This window comes from Rhipicephalus microplus, chromosome X (genome assembly GCF_043290135.1).
Source record: "Rhipicephalus microplus isolate Deutch F79 chromosome X, USDA_Rmic, whole genome shotgun sequence".
Taxonomy (NCBI): Eukaryota; Metazoa; Arthropoda; class Arachnida; order Ixodida; family Ixodidae; genus Rhipicephalus; species Rhipicephalus microplus.
Genome location: NC_134710.1, coordinates 24547289 through 24566922, shown reverse-complemented (window position 1 = coordinate 24566922; position 19634 = coordinate 24547289). Strand labels below are relative to the sequence as shown.

General features: G+C 43.0%; 1 protein-coding gene and 1 non-coding gene across 5 annotated transcripts in view; one reads left to right on the top strand and one right to left on the bottom strand.

Moving 5' to 3' along the window:
* LOC142777500 (uncharacterized) overlaps nucleotides 1-9745 on the bottom strand; it is a 116469-nt gene extending 106724 nt beyond the window's left edge. Inside the window, exon 1 of one of the 4 annotated variants that reach the window (XR_012888140.1) lies at nucleotides 8899-9729. Coding sequence is in view for 2 of the 4 variants with exons in the window: in XM_075881982.1 (XP_075738097.1) it covers nucleotides 8899-9081 (183 nt within the window). In the remaining 2 variants the exon portion in view is untranslated. Of the gene's footprint in view, nucleotides 1-8898 lie in introns of all 4 variants that reach the window. The other 3 variants (XM_075881982.1, XM_075881983.1, XM_075881981.1) reach the window with 3 other exon arrangements.
* Nucleotides 9746-19166: 9421 nt separating this feature from the next.
* Nucleotides 19167-19239, top strand: TRNAS-GCU (transfer RNA serine (anticodon GCU)). Its single transcript has one exon. It is a non-coding gene; the product is annotated as a tRNA-Ser (tRNA).
* The last annotated feature ends 395 nt before the right edge of the window (nucleotides 19240-19634 follow it).

The window sequence follows — 19634 nt, the reverse complement described above, 5'->3', positions numbered from 1 at the left end:
ACAGACACCTGGCGCACTATCGACAGGCGTCCACTCTGTTTCAACTGCGGAGGTGTAGGCCATAAAGCCCACTATTGCTGGCACCGCGCCGATCCGTCTCGCCCTCTCAGGCCATCGTTTGACATTCGACATGCCAACGACTACGTATCCCGCTGTGGCGATGTCGGTTCTCAAGGACCTCCGGTACCTCGACCCCCCTTCGACGGCCGCCGTAACAATGATGACGAGGCTATAAATGATTACGAGCCGGTTCGCCGACATCGACCACGCTCTCCTTCTCCTGCCCAGTCACCTTCGTTGCAGCGCCGCACTGTTGCCGACACCAGAGGAGCGAGGTCACCCAGCACCTCCACCAGTGTCGCAGTGCAACGCGAACAAAAGATGACAGCAGCTTACGGCAGCGAAAAGAGCGTATTCAGGATCGGCTGTACAGCAAGATGCCTGCTTCGTTGTCGTCCCTAAAAACCACCTGACCCACTAGCTGGATGATGATGATGATGATGATGATCCTTGACACTCTGGCGCACACCCACAAAGGGGGATCGGCCAAGAACCGGGCGGCAGGATCTTAACTAAAAGGCTAATGGTTTTTCAAAGAAAACGTAATTTTGGGCTAAAAAAATATAGAAAGGAAAGCCGAAAATCGAAAAAGGAGTATATCTGAGCAGGGAGCGATGCAGGCCATCAGATGCGATTTGAGACAGAGGTAATGGTGGGTCTATATATATATATATATATATATATATATATATATATATATATATATATATATATATATATATATATATATATATATATATATATATATATATATACATATATATATATATATATATATATATATATATATATATATATATATATATATATATATATATATATATATATATATATATATATATACATACATACATACACACACATATATATATATACATATATAGGCAGATTAACATGGCAATCGCTTTGTTTCAATTATGTATTCAAATACCGCAGAGCAGACGTCCCTGTGGCTATAACCGAATTTAATGCTGCCAAACGACAAAATTACTGCCACATTTAATTCTAATCCCAATTTTTCAAGTGGAGCAACCAGGTATCTTTTCCGCTGATGAGAATACCGGCGACAGAACAAAAAGAAGTGATCTATCGTTTCCATTTTTTGGCAAGTCTGACATAAAGGTGACGCCTTTAGACCAACTTTATGCAAATAATAATTCAGTTGAGGAATTCTGCAACGCAATCTTGTAAAAGTAACTTCCAAGTGCCGTGTTGCACACCACTGTCTATTCCAGCGGCATCTTAGATGTGCGAAATCTCGATATTTATCCAATGAGTAGCAGTCGTATTCACGCAAACAGAGGTTTCTAAACCTTATTGCTGTCGCGTAAGCCGTATCAGGCAAAATCGGGATAATGGGACCGCTAAGAGATACTGTGGCTAGTGCATCCGCCATCTCATTGAGATATATGCCACGATGACCTGGTACCCATAAGAGCTGCAGTTTTTTCAAGTTTGTCGGTATAAGTTGTCGAAACATGTGCATAAGTGTTAAGTTGGCTCCTGAAGACAGAGCTGGAATCTACAAAACATTCCTATCATCGTTCTTTTTCATATAAACACGTGTCACTATTAATATGTTTCAGCATTAAGGCTTGCAGCTCGTGTGCATGTCAGTGTTTGTTTTTGACGTATCAATGACCGACCAATTCTGGTCCCTGTTACAGCTTGATTTACAACTTCACTTGCTACAGATGTGAAGGAAATACGATAGCATCAGTGAGAGGGAGGCAAGTACTGCAAATAATTTCAACAAAAGGTACAAGCTGAATGTGGTACAGGCCTACGCGCCTACATCGAGCTATGATGATAATTTGGTTGAACGCTTCTCGAAGGCGTAGAGTCAGCCAATAATGAAGTACAGACACAGTATACTATTTTGATGGGTGCCTTCAATGCAAAAGTAGGAAAGAAACAGGCTGCAGACCATGCAGTGGGGAACATGACATCAGCTCTAGAAATTCCGGAATAATTTGTGTATCTTGAATGCCTTCTCAAGAAAACAAGTGGACGTTCTTCATTTTTCATTCTTCATTCTGTGTGTGCACCCAGGAATTGTACAGGATGTAGAAGTATTTGGCAAGATCCGATGCAGTGACCATAGAAAGGTAAGAGCACGTAGTCACCTAGATTTTAAAAAAAAGCAGAGGCATAAACTGCCATGTATTGCCCCATCGTGGTGGTCTATTGGCTAAGGTACTCGACTGCTGACCCCCAGGTCGCGGGATCGCATGCCGGCTGCGGCGGCTGCATTTTCAGTGGAGGCAAAAGTTCTGACGCCCATGGGCTCAGATTTGGGCCCCAGGTGGTTTAAATTTCTGGAGCCCTCCACTACGGCGTCTCTCATCATATGGTGGTTTTGGACGTTAAACTCCACATATCAATCAAAACTAATACGCAAGAAGCCAATTGATGAGCTAGCCGCGAGAGGGAAAGTATAAGAATTCACAGTTTCATTTCAGAATATATTCGAAGCTCTAAACGAGGTAACCGACGTTAGCGTCTACACAATGCCCTTACTAATATCATCAAAGAGTGTGCAATGGAAGTTGGAGGTACCGTCACTAGACAGGAAACTGGCAAACTATCTCAGGAGACTAAAAATCTTTTACTAAAAGACGACAAACTATGAAATCCTCAAATGCAACCAACAATATAGAGCTAGTGAAGCTTTCGAAGTTCATCAATAGGCACAAGGTAGCCGACATTAGAAGGTATAACATGCAGAGCATTGAGCAGGCTGTAAAAAGCGGCAAAATTCTATAAGCTGCGAAGGCAAACTTGCGCACGTGCAAAAATCAGATGTATGCATCAAGAGACAGAGAAGGCTATTGTGGTCAATCTTTAGACTGATTAGCTAGTTCGAAATAATTATGGTATACACGTGATTAGGGGATAATGAAATAAACTGTATTACATGCACACATACATAGGAATACACGTCCTCTTTGATCAAGTTCAGTGTTCAGACTGCCCCACCCACCCAAGTTCTTTCCTTGGGAAGAAGGCAGCGCACTTTTTCCCATCTGGGTTCAAACTCCACGGTGAGTCTGGCTCTTCTCTGTCAATGGTTTCGTTTTCGATCACAGTTTCGAGTTCTGGAAGAAACCGACTTTTGTGGATTGTTTTATTGTCTGTCTTTTGGTGCTCTCTTAGTTATTACAGCAATGTCATAACAAATATGGATAGTGCAGTTGAGGTGTCGGAGGAGTTTTACAGAGAGCTGTACAGAAACTTAAACAACCAGGAGGATATCACAGCAAGTAATAATAGCCCAGAGGAATTCAACATCCTACTGACCACCTTATATAACAAGGGTCTTTTGACGGGAAGGGTACCGGAATCTTGGAAGGACACCCACACCATCTTAATTCATAAGAAAAAAGACATCAGAGACTTGAAAAAATTACAAGCCAATCAGCTTACTCTCTGTCCTGTACAAAATGTTTACAAAAATATTAACTAATAGAAGTAAGGCAACATTGAAGTTCAATCAACCAGAGGACCAAGCAGGATTTAGGGCTGGCTGCTCCAAAAAAGACCATATTCATACTATCAATAAGGTAATAGGGAAATACGCCGAATACAACCATCCCCTATACATAGCCTTCATAAATTACGAGAAGGCGTTTGACTCAGTCGAGACATCAGCAGTAATGAAGGCACTACAGAATCGGGGCATCGACGAACCCTATAGAATCATACTGGAAGAAATCTACACTGGATCCTTACCCACCATAGTTCTTCAAAAGGAAAGCGACAGATTCCCAATAAAAAAGGGTGTAAGGCAGGGAGACACGATCTCTCCAATATTCTTCACCACGTGTTTACAGGGAGTTTTTAGAACCCTAGACTATGAAGATAATGGAAGTACCTTAGTAACCTGCGATTCGCTGATGACATTACCTTGATGAGTAATTCAGCGTACGAATTACAGCTCATGATTACAGAACTGGACACGCAAAGCAGAAAATTATATGCATAAAACTAAAGTAATGTGCAACAGGCTCGCCAGAAAATAGTGCTTCGTGATAAGTGGAGAGACGCTGGAAGTTATAAAGGACAGCTAGTAACCACAGAGCCATACAATGACATTAAAATAACTAGAATAATAAGGAAGGGGTAGATCATATTTGGCAAGCATTTTCAAATCATGAATGGCAATCTGCCACTAACCCTCAAGAGGAAGGTAGATAACAGCTTGATCTTGCTGGTACTTACCTATGGAGCAGATACCTGTAGGCTTACAAAGAGGGTTCAGCTTAAATTGAGGACGGCGCAGCGAGCAATTGAAAGGAAAATTATAGGTGTAACCTTAAAGGAGCCCTGCAACACTTTTTGAGCATGGTCAGAAAAAGCTGTAGATCGATAGTAGAGGCTCCCCAAAACATGCGAGCCAAATGTTATAGCGCAGAACGCGGCTGGGAATTCCCTACAAATTATCAAATTCAGCTGAAACTTAGAAGTGTGGCAGTTTATGGGCTAGTTGGTATGACATGACGATAGTTATAGCGCGAGAAGAGAACGACGAGTGTCCTTCGTGTCCTTCTTGTCTCTTCGTCGTCGTTTTTTCTCGCGCTGTAACTATCGTCAGTTCAGCTGAAAATTGCTTTCTCTTCCCTCGACAAATGACGGAAGGTGCTAAAAAATCACACGTAGAATGCCCATCTATGAGCCATTGGCTTATTTCAACATGACGTGCGCGGTCATTCAAGAGCTTGCCCCGAGAGGCCACCACTTGTCCAATCGTGCGCGCGCACGATCGCACTGAAAAAGCCGCGCATTTGAAGAAAAAAAAAGAAACGTTCTGAGGCGCGCATGACGTTTTTGCTTGCCTCTCTCATCCCTCCCTGCTTAGCTTCCCGCTCTTTCATCGGGACGAGAGAAGAGAGAATGCGAGTCCAGCGTGTGACAAATCTTCGAAATTGCTCGTACCGGCAGATTATTAAAATTTTTGCGCGTCAAATTTGTGAGGCAATAAGCTCTTCCAGTGAATTAATTTCATGGTGACTCAAAGAAGTGTTTCAGAGCCCCTTTAAAAGACAAGAAGAGCCAGCGTAGGACAGGGAAGAAACCGGGATTTGAAAAAAAAAAAAAAAAACGCCAGTCGCAGCACAGCATAGTCGCAGTGAAAGCTAGATGAGTGGCCTTTCAGAGTCTCTTCCAAACATTCATTGGGTAACTGTTGCAAGCACACTTGCTTGATGCCCATTACGACATTAATAATAAAAATGTTTGGGTAGTAAGATGATATTCACTATGCTATTTTTTGTCATTATTCTGAGAAGCGTGGTATCCGCTAAACACTTGCAAGGAATTTAGTGCCAATTGTTCGTGCAGTGGCTGATGACGATGATGAATTATATGCTTGAAGTGGGCATGTGCCATAGTTATTAGCTGAACAAAACAAGCTTTTGTAATGGGTAGCAGCATTGCACGACCCACTCATTACGCTATTTGCATTCTGCGATGACCGGTTGTTCGTTCACTGTTTTAAAACGCTTTATAAGTCGCAATAACGCAATTGCTTTTTCGACATGAAGCATGACTAAGGCAAGTTTTCCAACAAGTCCCAAGCACAGGAATGGCTCAGTCATTCTTTCGTCGGCACTCACGCGCGTCGGACAGAAGGATAATGTGCTCCGTAGGAGCGGCGTTTGCGGCACAGACTAGCCACGGTAACAGGATGACCGAAGATCAAGACGCAGGATGCCAGATTATTTTGTCACTACTACCCAAGGGAGGCGTCGCGCAAAAACTATGTTTTGACACGGTGATCTGCGTGGCAGACTGTATCGAGTGAAATATTTCCGAGACGCACTCGGCCCTCTGCTGCGGGAGGTGTTGGCACTGGGGCCTACCCCATAAATCATGTCTGAGCAGTCACCACGAACAAAGCGGACGCTATAAAACGCTTGCTGGACGTGAAGGAGCTGGAAGTTAAAGGGGGACGCTGCATTATCGTAGACCCCGATGATAAGCAGGTGCGGCTGCGCCTTCATTGGTTGCTGTATGGCGTCAACAATGAAGACGTGCGAACGACATTGGCAGCTTTTAAGAAGGTTGTACAAGTCATTCGGAAGCATTGGCGCGTTCAAGGAGTTAGCGACAAGGGGTTAACCACACGGTCTGTGTTTTTTAAGCTCAAGAGTGGCGTGAAGGTTGAAGACCTCTCGCATCAAATCAGGGTGGCAGGTGAACTGGCACTTATGGTTGCACCTGGTCATCCAATGCAGTGTTTGCACTGCCAAGGTACCGGCCGTGTTAGAAGAGAGTGTAAGGTACCCTGATGCTCGTGTTGTCGGCGGTTTGGCCACAGCGAAGATGAGTGCATGCATATGTACGTATCGGCTATCGGATCAGCTCAAGGTGAAGACACAGCAGAATTGGTGATGGACGCAACCGAGGCTGAAGACGCGGCGAAAGAGCAGGTGACGGGGTGAACCCAGATGCTTACACAGGTACAGCAACACCGACTGGTGGTGATGGACCAACAGTACCAGCAGACATAGCTTCTAGGGAGGTTACTCAAGGACCAGCCGGCCAAACCGAGGAAGGCTACACAAGCACACCATCGAAGGCGCCTGAGCCGGTGGAATTAACCAAACAACTTCCAGTGTCGACCAATAGTACCAGTGGTGGGGCGCCAAGCAAAAGACCCCACGAACAGTCTGAAGGACGGTGCCAGGTGTCCAGTGAAAAGCATGAATTATATGGGCCACCTGCGAAAGCGTTTTCGTTCCGACGCAGTAGGACAAGGCTGCGCCCCAATCCGATATCGGACAAACACTGGCCACGATTCTCTACTAGAGGCACGGGTCCACCTGGAGGCTCTGAAGATGTCTAGTTCTATGCTAGATGCTGAAGGTAGGCATCATGCCCCGGGCTAACTTCATGTCTTTTGCCCCGAAACTTTAAGTGGCAACGCTAAATCTTCGAGGTCTTACCGCCAAGCGGAAACAGAGCCAAGTCTACAGGCTGCTCGTTGATCAAGATCTGGATGTACTAGCTGTACAAGAAACAAAAGTAGACGATGAAGAAGAGACCGAGGGCATGGTGCTGAGGTTTATGGTGCGTTAGTACGGAATCGTAAGTCAAGCAATATGCATGTCTGCAGGCTGTGTGTTGTTCATTAAGAAGTTACCTGGTCTGGTAGTGCAAGATACCTTCTCTTGCCCGTCTGGTAGATTGGTTTCTTTTGATTGTGTAATTAATGAATGTCATTGGCGTATAGTGTGTACTTATACACCAACCACTTGCGAGGAACGTTCACTTAAAAAAAAAACTTTGAAAAGGAAATCTGTATTACTTGGCAATTTTAAGCGCATCATCAATGGGCGAGATCGATCAAACAGACGCGCCATCTACGATAAAAGTAGTAGGACGCTTGCAAAGACAACTACTGAATTAGAGTTAGAAGACGTGAGTGGCTGTATGGAGGGAACGCGGGAAGCGCGTTTCTCACAATTTCAGGGGAATAGTCATGCACGCCTTGATCGCATATACGTGTTGCTTGAAATAATAGCCCACTGTAAGACATGTACTGTCTACCCAATACACTTCAGTGATTATTGTTTAGTTAAATGTGTTATGGGAGATAAAACAAAAGGTTTAACTTTTTCATGGGAGCTGTAGAAGATGAATTCCACTTTTATCACTAACGAATATTTCTTAGATAAGGTAATGAACTGTATCAATGAAATAAAAACGGATGATGAAGTTAAACTTGCAGAATAATGGGAAGTGTTCGAGCAGTGAATAAAAATGAAAGGTATTGATCGTTCTTGCGCGCTGAGTTATGAAAGGAAAAAAGAAAAAAAGTAATCCTGAATGACCTTGGAAAGAATAATTGACTTAGAGTGCAAACAACTAGGAAATTATAAAATTGGCATGCGCAATATTAAGCACAAATAGCACTGCATCACGAGGAATGCTACCGCATTCTGTCGCACGTGTGTGTGTGTTTGTGAGTGTGTGTGTTTGCTCGCGTGCGTGTGTGTGCGTGGCTGTGTATTCATATGTTAGCAGAACGTGCGAAGGTTCAATATAAATGTTAGTCTCTGGCTTGAGTACTGTGGAAAGGGGACTGTGGAGTGTTGAATGACGATAGAAAGGTTGGGAGATGAGAAGATGGTTTTGTTATGCTGGAGTACCTTTAAATACGTGCATCCTGCCCAGTGGGTTCTAAGAACGCGAAGATGGCTCCTATCAACACATTTTTGAGCATACGCTGCTGGTGTCGGGCGAAGAATTCTTAAAACAATGCACTTATTCACTACACGCACGTATTGTCCTCGTTGACTTAATTACTTACCTAAGAAACACTGAACATACCTTACAAATTAGTCTTTATAAACGGAATGACTCTATTAATTATCCATAAGTAAATATGGATATTCTATATGTGATGTAACTGTTACCTTGACGCGCTCTAGTCATTTAAATTGTAACTACGACGTTGTTGCGCGACTCTGCTTTTTTAGGTACAATATTCATTGAAAGCCACCTTCCTATATCACGACTGCCCTTCCCTCCGTAGAGCTCATTACTCTCGTTGTCGATATTCATAGCAATAATGTGAAAATCTGAAAATCTGGGTGCCAGCCCTGCTGCTTGATAGAAATGAAGCTTGAGAGATGAGGGAGAGATGAAAGACGCTTAGCACAAAAAAATTTTTAGCTGTTTGGAGACACAATATGTACTCTTAACAATAGCTTAACGTCACAATTGATCAGGCGAAAATGCAATATTATTGTTTATTTATATATCCAGTGTGACAAAAAATTAGACCCATACTTCGAAGCAGTACTTGCTACTGTACAACAGATGGTAACTCACACTCATGTTGGTCATATGTGTAGAACGTTCAATAAAGCCAAGGACACGGCGAGTCCATGCTGCGAGTTTCTTGAGAAGCTGCTGCACACGTTGGCTATACACATCCAGGAAAGGCGCATTGCTATCCCGCAGGAAGCCATCAGGAAGCGAAAAGTCACTCATGGCGACCCAAAGCCCATGCATTTTCAAGAGGGCTGCCCAGGATCTTGCGGGCCACTTGAACGAGCCTGAAACTGCCCATTTATGCACAAGGCTGGCCGTTGAAGTGCTTCATGAGTAGCCTCGGGTGCGATTCGTATCTCAGGCCGACGACGTGAAGCTGACGCATGTACCAGCCTGAAAGCAGCACAAAACGCTTGCCTCGCCGACGGCCCCAGCGTAGCTCTTGCACAACAGCCAAGGTGACAGCAGGACACGACCAGAAGGCGTTTCGCGAAGAAGGCGGTGCGGAGCAGAGGCGCTTTGCGAATGAGCTCGCGGCCGTGCATGACGATGTCGCATGCATTTCGCAAGAGCCCGCAAGTCCGAAACGGCACTTCTCAAACACAAACACCAGGTCTTCGCCGTCCCCCTGTGCTCGGCGCTTCGAGGTGGCGATGTCACAGTCGTGCTGTCCGATGTTAGCGCGGTGTGGCTGGGCGATGACCCGAGGTGAAGACATGCGTAGTCTCCTATTTTTAAGCCGCTTTACGTCAAACGGGAGAGCTAAGAAGGCCTCGGTCGTACTTGTGGTGATGTGACGAAACACGCGACAAGCATTTGCTAAGAACTGCAGGTTGAAGACTTGTTTTGTTTTGTTTTGTTTCCCTGGGAGGTTGGCTCATACCCACTGAGGGGGATTGGCCAAGAAAATGTAGTGCAGTTTTTCTGTGATCATTTTAACTATGTGCAATGAATTGGTATTATAATAAGACCAATGTAAAAATAAAAACAACATAAAAAGAGCAAAAAAAATCAAGTTGAGCAATTTTGAGATTCGAGGTGTTATGTTTACCACTCAGCTGCGTTTACTTCACTCTGCCCTTGAGAGTAATAAATATATTTTTTTTTATTGAAGATCACAAAGGTATACGCTTGGTTGCCTGAATATAATCGCAAACGGCATTGAAAGCATCCCTGTGGCAATGTCCCAAAGCTGAGGCGCCAAAGCTTAGCGCCGTTTCCGCCGTCAATCTAAGGCCTATTTTCCGAAATGGCATAACTAGTAACCTTTTTCTCAGTATCTCGTAGCGGCGACAATACAAAAAATACTGATCTAGTGATACCATTTCTCCGCAGAATGCGCAGGGTGGTGATGTTGTCTGACCAGCTCTGTGTAGATACAGGTTTAGGGGGGGGACACGACATCGAAATTTAGTAATTAAGACTTCGAGCTTTCTGGACTGACTCCAGTGGGGTTGCCATGGAAACATGAGGTGGTTATAGTCTGTCCATGTAGTTACTTTTTCTATCGTATCAGTGGAGATTGCTGATTTTAGATATCTTATTGCCGTGATATATTCCACATCTGGCAGTATGGACAAAACTGGCCCTTCAAGTGCGGCTCGTGCTAAGGAATCGGCCAATTCATTTAATCTTAATCTACAGTGTCCCGGAACCCATAGTGATCTCAGGAATCTCAACTGCGGGGGTACTAATGTTTTGAATGTGCTTAGAATTCGAGAGTTCTCTGAAGCTGTCAGAGCTGCACAAACTGAAAGAGAATCCGTCATTAGGACTGCGTTGTTTTGATTTGATGGAAGTTTTCGGAGAGCTAAAATAATCGCCAAGAGCTCCGCTTCAAAAACTGGAGTAAAATCAGGCAGTCTCACTGAAAAGGACCAGTCAAGCGAATCAAAGGCAATGCCTACACCTGCCTTTTGATTATTTACGGAAGCATCTGTGGCTATTATATTTTTAGTTTCTGCATGCTCCAAGTAATCTAATAATATGTTATTTAAAAATTTGCTAGATTGTAAATTTGCTAGATTGTAATAAGACTTGCTGCTGAGGCTTCAACATGATGACGAGCGGGCTGACGTGGAATGCCTTGCAGAACGAGCCACCACGCGCATATGACAAGCGTGCTCGCGAAAGCTATGTAGCGATTAGGAAAAAGAGGAAGGCCAATGAAAGCCCCTGGTGTATAAAGACAGTGCAGGCCTCACGGTAGCTAGAATAGGGCGTGCGCACGCCAGCTCTGCAGCAAAAGCTCAATCTATATGTATGCATGCATTGCTTTAAAGTTGCGATATCTTTCTCTAGTGCGCACTTCAAGAACTGAAACATATTCGAACTTGCTATGCACCCCCCTCCCCCCCTTAGCTACCATAAGGTAATAGACGCAGTGAAATATGCGCCTTATATAGTGGGTGACTGGATTTAAATCATGAAGTCGTTATTTTTAATCGCATGTTTATATGCGAGATGGCAATGTACGCTTGCTTGTACCGCGCATTACTACTGCAGTATTTCAAGTTGTTGTGTGAAGCCTCTATAATGGACACGTTTGTTTGTGAAGCATGAAAATTCCTTTCACTGCATTTCCATGCAGAGGAAATTATTTTCGCTGTATTCACAAGCAGAGGCGTGACTGTGTAATAGAATTTCGCAAACCCAGGATTTTATTTGCGAGTGCTGTACAAACAAAAAGTTGGCGCATCTTGCATTAGTGGCGGAAGGCCTGAGCGAACTGTGAAGCTGAGAGGCCTTCATGATCCTGTTTATTTTTCTCTAACGCTCCCTTTTTTTTTTCAGTTCCATCTTTGTCTCTCCTTCTGCCTTCTTCTTTAAGGGCAGTACCAGCACACAAGCTAACGGGAGGAAGAGAAGAGACACAAACAAGCACTGCCCATTTCTTTCATGCTCCCTATCTCTTTATATCTTTAATTCTTTTTATTGTTTTTCTTCTTATTCAGTATTTCAGTTTCTTTGTGTTTCTATCTCTTCCTTTCTGGTTCTATATTCTATTTTATCCTATATATTTCTTTGCGTGTTTTTCTGCATATGTTTCTCTTTTTTCTCTGTCTTCGTTTGCAATATATTTGTCTATGTTTTTAAGTCTTTCTGGTCTGTGCTGGTTATATGAAACATCCGTGTTTCTGCATCTCACGCCGGACAAGTCGGTACACACATCGGGTGAGCGCACGCCAGGTTCCCGTGTTTGGATGGCGAAGCAGAAGATGAATGAGAACGCGAACCGGCGTGATAGTTTTTGCGAAGGCGAATTGGGAACTTGTCGAGGAGGTGAACGCTTAGGCTGTCAGACTTTTCAGCCTGTATTATTCTTTGCCTTCCACAGAGAAGTTTTGTATTTTTCCAGCGAATGAAGCAAAGTCAAATGTTAGAGCAGTTCCGTGGTTAATAAAAGAAGGCATCGATATCGAGGGTAACGGCCGTAGTCATGTGCAAGGGACGTGCAGTGCACAGGCGCTAGGGTTGGGGGGGGGGGAGGTCTTTTAGTGTCCTAGTTACTGAGGGCGCAAAGGCTGCCCCACAATAACATACCGGGGGGTGCGATGCTGCGACGACCTTTGACCTAAATCCGCTGAAACATCGAAAACTAGCGACACTCGAGACAAGCATGTACAGGCACACGGCTTTGAGAGCTTCGCCCTTAGAGAGGTTCTGAAAGGAAGCTCATGAAGCTTTCGCTGTGACCATGCTGCGCGTTCCGCTCAGGCCTGGTTGTTTTTCTCCGTCTCTGGCAGTTACTACATCGTGATATTTCTACATGAGCGATATGCGGGGGTCCTGACCTTAAGCTTTGTTCATTTATTTGCAATTTCCTATTGGTTTGAAAATAGAGGAAGAGAAGGAAGAAGTGTGCTCTAGTTTCTACTTTATTGTCGTTTGAAAATGATATCATTCATGGTTCGATACCACTAACCCTTTTCATCCAGCTGCTTTTGCACCACTTGAGTACAAACTGAGCGTGCAATTGCATGGCTTGGCTACTTTGGTAACGTTTAGCTTGAGTTTCGGTTCCTTTTCTAGTCCACCCAATGGCAATTTTGGCGGCGTTAAATCGCGATAATTTATAGCACGGCAAGCGGTCTTCTCACCAATACCTTTATCTAGCGCTTCTTTCTATTAGGTAAAAACATTTTTTTGTGAAAACGCTACATCCCAGTCAGCTGTTGCTGCCGCCTGTCGTATTTATGTAGGAACTGTACACGCCGAAAATATTTGCAGCACCTAAGGTTACACCGCAATGAATCATTACCAAGAACACAGTTAATCTTCTGATTACTAATCTGAGGGCAGTTATTTTCCACCTGACCAATAATTCTTTATTTCTTGCCAGTTAATGTCATTTTAGCGAGTCAAGTGTTGTGTCCTAGTCGAGAAATTGCAAGAATAGAAGAGAATGAGCTCGCTCACAGAATTCAAAATATCATTGTGAGAGGCCGTCATCCTGCACTGAACATAGAATTCAGTCGGGGGTGATGTTGATGATGATGATGATGATAATAATAATGATGATGATTGTTATTTTTTGTTGGTTTCAATGTTCATCTGTTTGCACGTTTGTTTATTTCGTCGTTCTTTATTTGTTTTTTTTTGCGATTGGAGAATCAATATCTTAAAGCAGATGTCATTTATTTGTTCAAAATCCCGGCTCTGTGAGATCTCAAGAGGAAAGTAATAGCCTTCAGTTCGGGCTGTCGTGTAATTACCTTCCACTTTTTAAAACTCCACTCATTGTCGGCCATATACTTCTTTCTCTAGAAAGTAGTCGAAAAGCATTCCCTTCCTATGGGAGTAATGGATCTCAAGGAATACAATTCCGCGATAGGACTCCATCGACATTAACGATTCCGTAACACCTAAAAACATGTACTTGTGTTAGAGTGTTCCTCTCACCAGTGTCGTCAAGCTGTTTGAGATGCGCAATGGTTCGCCTTTCATTCCTTTACTTGATTTTGCGTAGAAGAGAATCAAAAGAAGGTTCATGCACAGGGAACCACCGCTTACAATAGGGTCTCTAAATAATAAATGCTTGTGCTCTGTCTGGTGAGCTAACAGTCTTTGTTGGTTTCTAAGAACAAGAAAGCGTGATAATTCATTTACGGAAAGGTAAAGAGGTCCACCTGAGCTACAGTTTTCTCTGGCTTGCTGCTCTACAAAGGGAAGGGTGAATGGGGAGTGAAAAAAGTGATGAATGGCGTTGGTAAGGTAGGGAGATGAGAAGATGGTCTTGTTAGGCTCGGGTGACTCTACAGAGGTATATCTAATCCAGTGGCTCCTAAGAAGGCGACAACAACTTCTATCACCACATTTGTGATGCTGGCGTCAGGCCAAGGATTCTAAAAACAATGTACTTATCCACTACGCACACGTATACCCCACGGTGCCTTCATAGCTGACCTCAGAGACACTGCGCATAACTTGCAAGTTAGTCTTTCCAAACAGAATGGCTATATAAAAATGCCTTGAATGAATTGTGGGGTTTAACGTCCCAAAACCACCATTTGATCATGAGAGACGCCTTAGTGGAGATCTCCTGAAATTTCGATTGCCTATTGTTCTTTAACGTGCACTCAAATCTGCGTTCATGGGCCTACAACATTTCTGCCTCCATCGGAAATGCAGTCGCCTCAGCCGGGATTTGATCCGGCGAACTGCGGGTCAGCAACCGAGTAACTTAGCCACTAGACCACCGTGTCGGGGTTAAAACTGCCTAAGTATGTAATAAAGTACGGATATTTGAACTGTGAAGTCACTGTTACCTTGACGCGCTGTACACTGCAAAAAATATTTTACTTTGATTACATAAAAAGGCGCAGGTAACATGCTGCCAACAACTTCCGTAAAAAGAAGATAATACGCTATGGATCACGTAGAACACATAGGACGTACAGCCCGTTCATGTTTAATAGAGATCTCCGCAATGAAGAAATAAAAAAAATGGCTGCTACGGAACAACACCTGCTCAGTAGGGCCATTTCTCACACATTATTCGTAATACTATTGCTACTTTTCCGTAAATAACAAACGTCTTTTCATTAGTTTCAAGATGTGGCATACGTGTACAGCAGATCTTTCTTCTGCAAGTACAAGGTCATTCAAAATTTCCCAGGCCACTATTTCAACTAATCCTGTGGCATAGTCACCTGGTAAATTTTGACTGCACCTGCACATGCTAAAAAATTTACGAAGTGAATTCAAAAGTTAAAAAACAACAAAGACCAGTTTCATATTCACTTAAATCAAATTTTATTTTCCCGTTATCATAAAACCAAATACAGCACAGCCATGCTACAAATTGTGTGAACAAAAATTGTCAAAAAATTTATTTTATTTTGGCGGCTTTGTATCTGAAATTTTAAATACGAAGAAGGTATTTTATAACTTCCTGATACCCAAAGCATCTGTGTTGTTTTTCTATTCTAACAGTATTGTGCACGCTTGTTTTCTGAAAAAGAAGAAAAACATTTTGTCAGCGCATCTACAACAGGCGAGTTTAGAGCAAAAAACAGTGCGAGCACAATTATTTATTCTTTTCAAGACTCCTAATGGGCCTTGTTAGCACTGGCTTGCCGCACAAAAATAAATGATCACACATAATAGATAAAAATACGTATTACACAAAATGAAATGACTGAAAGCACAAACAACTTCATAAAAACACCAAAATATTCGCTAACAATATTGGTTGAGGCAAGAGGATTGAAGGAGTAATTTAATGTATTAAACGATGCAATGATTAAGGTTTTTGCATGCGAAATTACCCAGCGTTCTCTTGACCATCACGAATATGGCGGAAAAATTTTCACATTTCTTTAAGTTGGAAACTCGTCCTGGTCATTCAATTCTGTTGCCAAAAATTTTGCTCCCTAGTTTTGAGAGTCTGTGGCGCTGACTGAGCTAAAAGTCGTAAACAACAATTTGTTTCAAAAGTTGTTTAGAAATGCACTCAATAAATGGCATATTCAGCAAGATAATGATGTGATCCAACTAAATATAATGACTTACTATCGTACATTACTTCTTCGAAAGCTTTTCCCGCGAGGAATATAGAAAAAAGATGAAAGGTTTGAGATTTCTTTCTGGTAACATGGCCAATTCCAAGGACACAGATAAAATATGTGCTAGTGACCCTCTTAACATGCTACAAATTAAAAATATATTATGCACTGAAGTTTAGCAGATAGTCTAAAAAAATGTGAATTTAACTTTTTTGGGGAAAATCTAGGAATTCAGCTTAAAAAAGCTTACCATGGTGGTCGGTCAAAAAACATGCACAAGATTTTATTTCGAAGCTCTATGTATTATCTCAATATAGGTGAAGTTACTAAAGAGTATTATTTTTTAACTCAAGAAGTATTGTTTTGAAATTGTGTATCTCCACCAGCTTAACCCATACTCAACTCAAGCGGCATGAAGCACTCGCAAGGGCAATATTCAAAAGACTTGGGCAATCTTCAACAGACTTCCACAGACCTGGGATACACACAGCAAGCTTGAAGCGGAGCCATTGAAACTGGAAAGGGGCTATCATCTGCATTCCATTGCCAACAGAGGTGCACTAGAATGAATGTCGCTAGAGTGTGGAGACCAGTAGTGTAGCAAAAATATATTTTTCGCGTGGGGGTAATGTGTGAGGGGTAGGCGACTTCTGTCATACTTTATGGACATTCTTGTGTGTTTGTATGTGTGCATGTAGGTATGCAGATGCAGAACTGGAAAATCACAGCCTACGTACGAAGTGAATGATGATGTGTAGGGTGAAGCTTCAGAGGGTTTTATTGGTAACCGTAAATCCCATCTGTCTGTCTGTAACTCACACTAGCGCCTTCTGCGAAGTCATTGATAAACTACCCGGTCACAAACCGGTCACAGTGGAAAGATAATCCACGGCTTTAAGATAAAAAATACCTGGAATGTGTTGGGGGGGGGGGGTTAGGCAGCTCCTTTTGCCTTTCTGGCTACGCCACTGATGATGACTCCCAGATGAGTCATCAGGCCGTTAAGAAGTATAAAGTACACAATTGTCCCTTACGCACAACATAAACGAGACTATCGCCTTGGCTACCAGTTCTTAATTTAAATTTTTCTCGCTTCTGTATTCATGTGACAGGCTTTGGGTCTCAGGGGGCAGGGTGCTCTCCTGAAAGCCAGAAAAATAAGAAATGGTTGTTTTACGAGAGCGTTTACCAGTGTACTGCATCAATGCTAAAAGCATGCTATAATTGATTGATTGATTGATTTGGCAAGTTTAACGTTCCAAAACCACCATACGATTATGAGAGACGCCGTAGTGAAGGACTCCAGAAATTTTTACCACGTAGAGTACTTTAACGTGCACCCAAAGCTGAGCACATGGGCCTACAACATTTGCGCCTTCTTCGGAAATGCAGCCGTCGCAGCCGGGATTCGATCCTGCGACCTGCGGGTCAGCAGCCGAGTACCTTAGCCACCAGACCATCGCGGCAGGGCTACAAGCGTGCTATAAGACATATGTACTGAACATGAGTAAATATTTTTATTAGGTGTATAAAACACACCTACTGCATTTGATGAACTCCCCTGGAAAGTAGGATGTCTGACTTTATATCTATATAGCTGCATGTCTAACCTGTAAGTCACCACAGTGAACCCAGTCCTTGTAGCACCCCTCCGCTGGCAATGGAATGCAGATGATAACCCTATTCCCATTTCAATCACTCTGTAGAGAACACCAAACGCGCTCTCTGTATAATAGGTCAGTGGGAGTCTGCTTTAGGTTGCCGTTGCAAGTGTGTCATGTCGCTTGAGCTGTGTAGGCGAGAAGATGGTGCGGATAAATATTTCAAAAAATAATTTTCGAATTTAAAAATAATACTCTCCAGTAATTCCACCTATAATAGCTTGACCATAGAGCTTTAATATGAAATTTTGCGCATATTTTTATTCCGATCACCAAGGCAAGATTTGATGCTGAATACAGAGGTTTTTCAAAGAAAGTGACACTCACAACATTTTTCAGAGTATGTGCTAAAACATCAGTGCCTAATTATTTTTTATTTGTGGCATGTTGACAGGCAACCATCACATATTTATTTGTGTCCTTGGAACTTGCTATGTTCCCCCCAAAAAAACCAAATGTGGCAACTTTATTCAATATTGCTCGCGCGAAAAGCCCTTAATGAATTGATATACATAATTAGGTCATTATTTTAAAGTTAGATAACTTCATTACCTTGCCAGAAATGCCTTTTATCGAGTGCATTGCAAAAACTTCTTTTGAAAAAAAAAACTGCGTTTTGACACCTTTTACCTTATCTTCAGATGGGTACAAACATTAATTACGGCAGTATTTATAGAAAGTAACACAATTATCTATTTAACCAGCGCTAATAGCCGGTTGGGTCGAATTTATGAATTGAACCACTTCCTACAAGTAGTCCATAGCCAGTTTAAAATTTAGGAAAAGCGGCCACTGGTAATCACCGCAGAGCGATGCATTCTGTTCAATTCAGCTGGTGAAACGAAAACCGACGCACGAAACAGTGCATCTACCATTCACTTCGACAATGCCCTTCTTGGCAACACTTTTCTCTTGCATTGGGGGAGAAGATTAAGTGAGCGTCCATAAGCGGGCTCAAAGCAAAGTGTCTAAATAGACGGTTGATAACTGATAGAGAAAGAGTGCCGTCATTGAGGGCGTTGTCGAAATGAATGGTAGATGTGCTGTCTGGTGCAACGGTTTTTGTTTCGACAGCTATATTAGGCAGATTGCATCACTCCACGGTGATTGTCAGCAGCTGCTTTTCCAAAATTTCAAAGTGGCTATACACTTTTCATAGAAAGGATATGAATTTGCCTGTTGGGCTCGACTAGCTACTACAACTAGTAAGAAGGGTAATTATCTTAATTGATATAATTACTGCCGCAATTAATGTTTTGCACCCCGCCGCAGTGGTCTAGTGGCTAAGGTATTCAGCTGCTCACCCGCAGGTCGCGGGTTCACATCCCTGCTGCGGCGGCTGCATTTGCGTTGGAAGCGGAAATGTTGTAGGCCCTTAGCTCAGACTTGGATGCCCGTTAACGAAGCCCAGGTGGTCGAAATTTCCGGAGCCCGCCACTACGGCGCCTCTCATAATCATATAATGGTTTTAGGATGTTAAACCCCACATATCAATCAAAAAATGTTTGTGCCTATCCGAAGATTCCTTTTGTCAGAAAAAAAGGTGATGCCGCAATTAGCACCCAAGTGCCTCCTTTCTCTAATTTTTAGAGAATATTGGAGATTTTCTTGAAACATCCTGTATTTCATACACATGCAGACAATGCGAGGTAGCCCTGCCGCGGTGGTCTAGTGGCTAAGGTACTGGGCTGCTAACCCGCAGGTCGCGGGTTCGATTCCCGGCTGCGGCGGCTGCATTTCCAGTGGAGGCGGAAATGTTGTAGGCCCGTGTACTCAGATTTGGGTGCACGTTAAAGAACCCCAGGTGGTCAAAATTTCCGGAGCCCTTCACTACGGTGTCTCTCATATTCAAAGGTGGTTTCGGGACGTTAAACTCCACAAATCAATCAACAATGCGAGGTAGAAACAAACGATGAAGAACGAGCAAGAAGAAATAACGAGCTCATAAAGAGACTGCCTTATAAAGAGACTGCCTTATATGTTTTTTGGAGGGGGGTACACAAATTGATGGCCATAAAAAATGACTTTCTTCATTACTTATGCTCAGTAGCACCACCCGGAACATGCGAATTCCGGGGGAAGGCACAAATTCCTGGGGCACCCCTCTGACTATAGGCCCCCACCT